The sequence below is a fragment of the Hydra vulgaris genome, chromosome 05, assembly GCF_038396675.1.
Source record: "Hydra vulgaris chromosome 05, alternate assembly HydraT2T_AEP".
NCBI lineage: Eukaryota > Metazoa > Cnidaria > Hydrozoa > Anthoathecata > Hydridae > Hydra > Hydra vulgaris.
The window spans coordinates 3,382,595-3,392,500 of NC_088924.1; the positions used below are offsets into that span (position 1 = coordinate 3,382,595).

A 9,906-nucleotide genomic window follows, 5' to 3' on the forward strand; every position below is an offset into this window, starting at 1 on the left:
TGACGTTTATAATTTTCAGCAACCAATCATGGCGTTTACCCGTTATGGTTTTACGACTTCGTGGATTTTTTATGAGTTTTACGAGCGCTTGCATTTGAACTTTGCGAAATTGATTTGAAGTCACCGTTGTCGAAACTGCTTTTGTTTACAATATGTAAAATATTTTAAATTCCTAAAAATTTCTTGAAATTTTTCGAATTCTAATTTACAAGTATAATAATTTATATTACTCATTATTGCTATTTATAAAACGGCCAAGAATTTGGATAAGTGGAAGGTGTGTTGTTATAACTATTACTATAATGATGGTTATGACCGTTATATGGGTCAGGATAAAATGGTGGGTAGTTCATATCAACAGGAGAATTTGATGGGAGATAAGTTGGTCTGTTGCAGTAGGGTAAACATACATCTGAAGAAACTTGATTGTTTTGTACAAGAACTGGTACATTTCGGTGCTGAAAATGCAGCCATTCATACGGCGGAGGTCTTGTACGGCTCTCGATTGTTTGTTTTTTGCATTTGTATCGTTTATTTTGAAACCAAATTTTTACCTAGTAATTTAAAAACACATTTAATATGTTGCCTTTCTCACTTTCCCTCTTTCTGTATATATATATATATATATATATATATATATATATATATATATATATATATATATATATATATATATATATATATATATATATATATATATATATATATATATATATATACATATATATATATATATATATATATACATATATATATTAACTGTTACACAAACTAAAACTTTTTAGAATATTACAAAATAGTACAACAATTTTCTTTGATTTGTATAAATGTTTATTTTTGTTCCAAATAGAAATGGAGCAAAAGCGAAAAACTATTATTAAAAGACTATTATTATAATTATTATTATTAAAAGACTGTCAGAGCATCATCGCAGTGAAAACAATAAACACCTCAGCCTTTTAAACTGCGGTAAAGTACAGAAAATAGCTTAAAAGGCAACCAATAGAGAAGATATTAAAAAAAATCTTCCCACATATAAAAAACTTCATAGATTTAAGGTTACACCTATGTAGTCAGGAACATTTCAAAAATTACTAATGAAGTGGTGGATTAAACAGAAATATGACAAAGGTCAAAGTTATATAACTTCAAACTTTATATTTATTTAATTTACAGAAATCAAAAAAATCAAAAGCTTTGAACTTAGAATGGCAGTGACAAGAAACTGGAGATGTAAATTCTGAACTCAGTAAACATTGCAGGCCTCAATCTTCTCAGTTGTAAGGTCCAAAAAAAGTAAATCTAAAATGGTTTCCACAACACTGTAACATTCAAATTTTTTTTTGCTTTCCTCAAACAGTGGCCGCACTTGATCATAATAAAATTACAAACAAGAAACTCCACTTCTTAAGACTTTCATGACAAAAGCTGTCAAGAACTTTTAAAAAATAGAAATACCTCTGAATACGGCTATTGTACTCAAAGAACATTTTATAACAGGTAGAAATTTGAGGTACTCCTAATATCAAGTTTTTTTTCTGAAATGAATTAATTAGTGCCAAAATTTCTTTCCAATTTGCAACTATTTATTCTGGAATCACCCCTTAATAAAACACTGAAAACGCTCCTAAATAAAACACTGGAAATACTCGCAAATAAAACACTAAAAAAACCCCTAAATAAAATGAAAAACTCTTGGAGTTCACAAGAATGCATTAATTTTTTCTTACCAGTAAATTATTATTATAAATTGTTGATACCTGATGGGATACAACTGCAGCAAACGCCGAAAGCGTTCATTGTCTTAAAAAGGAACCTGAAAAAAAAATACTTCCACATATTATTTAAAAGAGATCAAAGAAAGTCCGGGTAAGACAGGGTAAATATAAAGGATAATAACAAACAAGCGGTTTAAACGTAGGCAAAACGTAGGCAAAACTTTTCATCACTAAACGTTAAGTATCTTTAGTGGAACAAAAGGAAAACACTTTTTTCTCCTTAACCAACTATTAAACAAAAGAGTCCGACAAGAAGTAACTATTTGAACTTTGAAAAATGACAATGTTTTTCTTTGGAGTTTTCTCTCACTTGAAAAAAATCCAACAAAAGATTTGTTGAAGTGGCTTCAACCAAGCTTGTTTAATGACCATTAATATTTACTGTTTATTTACAACACTTATAAGGCAATTCGCACAAATTGGATATATGATTTATGTGAAGAGTTAGCTTTTCTTCTCAAACTCAGCAAGTGCTTCAATTAATCACTCAGAAAATAATTAAAAATCTCTATATTTTCATGGATAAAATAGGTAAAAAAAAACAGAAGTAGAACTGTCATAGCAAGACAATCTACTTTTTCTAAAAAGCTATCCAAAACAAAATCACATGTTTCTCAGAATCTTATGAAATCCAGCTCACCATCACCATTTGTCAGAATTATAACATTACATGCTGAATAAATTTAAAACGTGAAAATTAAACAATTTTTGTTTATATGACGTAGAAAATGTTCATATATGCTATATGTAAAAAGCAATTTATAAGTCTAATTTACCAGAAAAAGTACAATATCTACGTATTGGCATTTGTACTATTTTGCATTACCCTTATAATGTACATGAAGCAAAGATGAATTTTTAAAACGCCGTACGAGTAGTTTTGTTTTGTGGGCCAACTTAAACAATTTTAAGTAATTTAAATATCAACAAACAATTAATAATAACAATTATATATATGCAAAAAAACAACTTTAAAAGCTATTATCTGTATATAAAATGCATTCGAAAATGATTTTTTTAATTAAATAATAATTAAGGCGGTACATAAAAACAAAATTACTCTTCCAAATTTTAAAAACAAACTCTTTCAGTTATATATATATATATATATATATATATATATATATATATATATATATATATATATATATATATATATATATATATATATATATACGGCGAATATATATATATATATATACGGCGAATATATATATATATATATATATATATATATATATATATATATATATATATGTATAAACACGCACACACGTACATACCTGCGTTGGTGTGAGATTTAATTTATTTGCAATTTGATCTCTCTCTGATGCCGATAAGTATTTTTGATCTTTAAACTTTTTTTCCAACTCCATCACTTGAGATTGCGAAAATAAGATTCTTGGTTTTTTGCGGGAAGATTTTATATTTAAAAGATTTTGTTGAATAAGGGATTCAGAAGTGACATGCATTGCGTCGCCTGATGCGTTGTGGTATTCGGTTTTCGCAGTTAAACTTGGAGATTCACCTAAAAATAAAACGATTTTTTTTTTCAGTTCATCTGTGTGAATACGCGTTAATACGTTAAAATCGAACTGTTTAAAAACGTGTAAATGCGTTAAAATCGAACTGTTTTAACACATTATGACGTATTTAAAAATTTTAATATGGTTTAAGATATTCCGGCTGAACTCAAAAAAACGACCACAATAATTTTTTTTTGTTTTTTTTTGACAGTGTTATTTGATTTTAGAAATCAAAGTTAAATAATTTCCTTGAAGTTGTTGCATTTATTCTTTTTGAATTTAAAATTTTAAAATCAATTTTTAATCTTTTTTTTATGAGCAACTTTTATTATTATTATTTTTTTAAATTTCTTTTTTCTGAAAATAACTTTTTCTTTGTTTAAAATAATTTCTTTGCTTTTGATTATTTACCGAAATCTTTTATAAAAGCATTTAAAAATTTTTTTGCAAAATTATATAAATGATATATATATATATATATATATATATATATATATATATATATATATATATATATATATATATATATATATATATATATATATATATATATATATATATATATATATATATATATATATATATGTATATATATATATATATATATCATTTATAAAATTTAATACAGAAAAATTACATTTAGAATGTGGTGCTTATTAAAAGTAGAAAATATTTTAGCTTTAAATTTATACATAGAATGTGGCTCTTATTAAAACATTTTAGTTTTAAAATGTTAGGCTACCTAAGACTTTAAATTTTTTAATTTTTTTTTAAATAAACAAAATAAAGGCTGTTGACAGTTGGCATAATGCTGACAGTTGACATATGAATGAAAAGATAAAAGTGATGTTGAAATTTGGCAAAATTGCGGTCAGATAATAGTTATTGAAGCTTCTTGAGGAGGTTCTTGCTTTAAGTATGTTTAGCTTCATTAAACCACAATTATTTGCATATATTTAAGTTTTGTACATATTTCTTTAAAATTAAAAACCTAAAAATATAACAAATGGAAAAAATATATTGATTAAAGTACAAATAAAGAAAAAAAGTATGAAAAATATGTTTAGAATTAAATTTAAAAAAATTATATTTTTAGTTGCGCTAATTAATGAAAATAAAAATATTTACATAGATAACGTATGTATTCTAGAAATATAAACATATATGTGTGTGTATGTGTGTTCATTTGTGTGTGTGTGTATAAAAATATTAATGAAAATTTTGAACAATCATGAGTAACTTTATATATTTAAATGTGCATAAATATATGTATTATTTCCATTTATACATACATACAAACATATATATATATATATATATATATATATATATATATATATATATATATATATATATATATATATATATATATATATATATATATATATATATATATATATATATATATATATATATATATATACATTTAGATATATACTCACACATATATGTGTGCGTGACTTATGGGAAAATATATGTGCAACAATAAGAATATAAGATAAACATAAGCATAAGCACAGCAAAAAGCTTTTTTTTGGTTTAACATCATAACTTTGTTAAGACGACTACCATAACAATAAATTATGATTACTAAAATTATTAAAAGATAGTAGTGGTTAATAAATTATTAAAATTATGAATATAGCATAAACATATATAATAAAGATAACGTAAGATTAACAATATACAGTATAATTATACAAAACAATAAATTAAAATAAATTTTAGAACTTTAATAAAAAAAGGATAAAATGATATATCAATAAAAAAGTTTTTTTTCAAGATTTCGGAAGACATATTGATTTATATTTTTATCTATATTTTATTCACGTTTACTCACGTGACTTTTTATTGTATTGATTTGTGGATCCAAGTTTTAAAAATCCTAACTTGAAACTTTTAAAAATATTTAAGTTTCCATTTCTTTTACAAAAAACAGTAATAATTTATAAGAGAAAAATGGCTTAGCTTACACTTAGGAGAATTTTCATCAGAGCTGTTGTCTTCTCTCTTGCCACGAGCGTACATTTCAGCTTCCGCAACCATGCAACTCAAACCTTGAAAAGAATGTCTGTTATTCATTCTTTTATCCCCAAAACTATATTCTACATTTGAAGTCAAGTCGAAAGATATTGAAGACTTACTGAAGTCTCGCTCAGTTTCAGTTACATTTTTGTCGTTCATTTGAATAGGTTTGTTGACTAATTCTTTATTTTTGTGCATACCCTTATTGTATATTGGGAACGCGGAGAGTCTGGTTTTTATTGATATTTCATCTGAAAGAACGGAAAACTGAGAAAAATTGCTCTGATGAATCTTATTTTCATAATGTCTTCTCCTTAAGATATCGTCAACTAAAAATGACGAATTTACCGGTAAGATGCTAAAATCCATTAAAAATGCAAACTGAAAACTTTAAAAAAAACCGACACGTTACGACACGAAATGCTGCTAAAAACAATAAACTAGTAGAAATATTTTTTAATTTGCTAGAAGGTGATTACAAAAAGTTAGGTTACAAAGTTTAGAGAGTTTGTGTATTTATTAAACGTTCTCCCATGATGGTTTTAATGACACTTGTCTATCATGAGTGTATTTGGTTTGTGTGTTTTTAAAAGTTACGTCACGTATAGGTCAGAATAAGACAAGGGAAAGGGGAAGAAAAAATAAAAAAAGTGAGCCCTTTTTTAAAATAGATTAAACTATTCATTTAATTTTTTTTTAATCAAAATGCCAAAAAAATTTGTTAAGAACCATTAGATTTTACCGAAAACAAAACAATTTTCTAAAAATCTACTATGCGTTATTTTTTGAGGGCTAGTTGTCAAGGACCCTTAACATTTTTTAAACGTTTATAAATGATCCAAATTTTTAAAATTTAAGGAAATGTTTTATTAATCATAAAGTAAAAATATTTTTATTTATAAAAAAGTTGTAATAAAAATGTTCGACTATACTCGCACGAACCGTATTACTTGAACACTCGCATTTTAAACAGTCTTACGCTGTTATAAGTCTAGCTGATAAACACATCTAACACTTTCTTAATCAACCGCAATCTATTTTTTAAAAGTTAGAACCTCCCTCTTCAATTCATTTGAGGTGCATGCTATTTGTTTCTGTTTGTAATCTTTAACATGTTTGTCTTCTTGTTTTACATATCTTGATTTTCATATCATCAAATATTTACTTTTTCCTTACCTGCTAATACAAACTACAGAACAATATATATTGTTCTGTAGTTTGTACAATATATACAGAACAATATTCTGTAAAATACAAAAGTGTACAAACTTATCTGATCACAATACCTTGAGTATTGCAACAACGTTGCAATAGTATTGCAAGTATGCGAATTTAAAAAATTTTAGTTTTTTTATTTTATACAAAGAAATAGTAGTTAGTAATAATAACTTCTGTGTTGCTGAATACCTGAATTATCCAAAAGACTTATCGTATTGTCATCTTGATACATAATGACTGAAAGTTCAGCACAATGTAACATAACCACATTGCAGACGGTTTACTTTACATTATCATCAAGTTTTTGTAAAACAAAACTAACTTTGCTCTTGCTTTATCAAGCCATTACTAAATATTAACGCCATGGTACTCTTTAAACAATTGACACCATTTATGTTAAAAATAGTAATGATGCACCATAATAAATTTAAGCTGAAAGTATGTAATTTAGAAAAAGTTTGTACAAACTTTTTTTTTACACTATTAGAAGTGGGTTGCACAAATATATTTATTCGTGCTGGAGTTTCTTTAGCGCTTCATATAATGTTTAATTTATTGTTTGACGCCTATCGTGTGCTAAAAACATAAACAAAGATACGGCAATGAATGATTTATTTGTTTAGGGAGGATTTAAGCGTGCCAACATTGAGCAGCTATGCAAACCCTGATGTTTTTGAACTAAATGACATTTTCAAGTCAATATCTTTAAAAATGCTTTAAGAATAAAAATAAAAGCAACATTTAATAGCTTCTTATTATTTTTTAAATAACCCAATCATGTATGTATACGTATTAATAAACATCAAACCAGTACTTTTTTATCATTAAAACAAACCAGACAAAATTTTCAAGAAAGAAAAGAGAAATCGCTCTCATAATATTAATCATTGCATATCATTTGCTTTAAAGGATGAAGTTTCAATGTATTTGAATAAACTTTGTTTCAAACTAGTTCATTGAATTTAAAATAAAAAACATTAAAAAAATTTTACGTTCTTGTTTTCTAGATTTGTTCTTTGTTTTCTAGATTTGTTTGAATATATTCAACAAATTGTTTTACATTGTAATATAAACTTTTTTTAATTTAAAATATGACTGTTGCTACTATTTTATATCCTTACTTAACAAACACTTTGTAATATTTTTGAAATATTTAAACATAAGTAAGACAACTTTGTTATCTACACGTACCTATATCGGTAAAAAAAGGATAACTATTTATTTTTGTATTGCAAACTTTTAACTGGTTGCAAATATTGTGAACTTTAACTTTTACAGCGTGAAGGGGTATTATATGCACAAAAAGAATATTATATACATAAAAATTACATTTTATAAAAACATTTTACGAACAACTTGTGGTTAGACACTAAAAGGGAAACTTTTACTGAATCTCTTAAAGCCTTTGTCTAAAATATATAAAAGCTATTGTTTTAAATCTTTTGAAGTTAATATATTAATGGCACTTCAGTAAATGTCATATAATTCTTCAATTTTAAATACAACATATATAAAAAGGCTTAAAACATGCAAGCGAACTAAATTTACCTGAAAGCAGACGGAATTCACCTCTGTTCATTTCGGATTTACTTTGTTTGGATTACACAAATCCAATACTTCAATTTAATTAATGTTTTCTTTGAAATATGTTGTTGATGGACTTTTTAGGCATGCGTTCAACTTGTAATAACATACTTTTTTAAATCCTGCTGTTTTTCTACACCGCATTGTTTTTAATGAGAATTTAACGCACATTTAAGCTGGTTTATATTTAGTTTGAAAGGAAATTTGTCATGTCTGTTTTTCTTTTTCTTTTTTTGATTGATCGATTGATTGATTGAGCAAGTTGTTCATATACTTCAACTAATTTGCAATTACAATTAGGTACATTCGATTACATATAAGTGTTTAATTTATAAATATATTACCATGATTTTTATAGAAACTAACTTTAATACTTAGCTGACATTAATTAACATTAGTAATTGATTCACTGAAAAAAAAAATTATTTTATTTTATATAATAGCTCATTTCCTTAAAATTATTCAAATTATTCATTTTTAATTTTTTATAATTACTCTGAATTATAACTTTAATAAGTTTTATAAAATTATAAGAGCAAATAGTAAAAATTAATATCAATAATAAAAATTATCATTTATACTACTAAGCGCAATTGGTTTGAAAATTATAAGCATCAAAAGTGTAAAAAGGCATCATGACTTTGTGAAGTGAAGATTTAGTCATGATTATCAATAAATATTTAAAATGTATGCTTATTGTTGAAGTCTCATTTTAAAATAGCCCACTTTTGATTTATTTGACCAAGTGGTTGTAGTTTGCTAACAGTTGCAAAGCTAAAGAGGTCTAACGAAGTTTAGTATTTACCAAACAAAATAATTTATGTTTTTACAATGTTTATTTCTTTTTTAACAGTTACTTTTTTACTTATATATATATATATATATATATATATATATATATATATATATATATATATATATATATATATATATATATATATATATATATATATATATATATATATATATATATATATGTATAGTAACACTTTTTAGTAAAAATCAAAACAAAAATTTTTAAATGCTGAAAAAAATAAAGTTGATTTATATTTTTGAATGTTGTAAAAATACAGATTTTATCAAAAGTTGTAAATAAAAGTTATGAAGAGCCTGGTATCTAGAAGTGCAAAATTTTGACTGGTTTTGAAAAAAAATTTGCACATTTTAAACCAAATTAAAATTCATCAACAAGTTTCAAATTTCATCCGAAAATCTTATCTATGCAAATGTTGTGATTGTGTAACTATTTGAGAGAGTTTTAATCAAAATAATTAAAAATAAGTTTTATTGGCGAAATAAATAATCTAAAGAAGAAAAAACATATGTAAACTAATTACAAAATTAATGTATACTAATTATAAAAAAGGAACGGTTCCATACCAAGATTTTCTTTACTTCTTAAGTGAACCTTTTTTATTTATAGAAAATTTAAATTAACTTTTATATTATTTATGGGATGAAAAAAAGTAAATTTTATAAAAATAGTCACTGGTTAGAAAACATCGTCTTTTTTTTTTTTTTTGGTATAAAGATATAATCATTGATTAATAGATAACTTTTTGTTACTATATTATAGGAAAATATGCTTCATTAAATGCAACTCCTAAAACTCTGTTTTATGAAAAGGATAAGTCTACAAGGTCTCACCCAGGTTTGTCTTAATCAGGTTTAGGTTTACATATTAGAAACTTATTATTTTGAAGAAATTTTTCTAAACCAATTTTATAACAATATTGGGCAGTTAATAAAAATAACTCCTTAAAACTTTTTATTTT

At 24.7% G+C, this 9,906-nt stretch overlaps 1 protein-coding gene across 1 annotated transcript; it reads right to left on the reverse strand.

Annotated features, from left to right (window-relative positions):
• Positions 1–239: 239 nt before the first annotated feature.
• Positions 240–5,698, reverse strand: LOC100214228 (homeobox protein Hox-C3a-like). The gene is given in 3 exon segments (NM_001309773.1): positions 240–554; positions 3,062–3,306; positions 5,278–5,698. Coding segments are annotated over 3 exon segments (981 nt in total).
• Between the last annotated feature and the right edge of the window lie 4,208 nt (positions 5,699–9,906).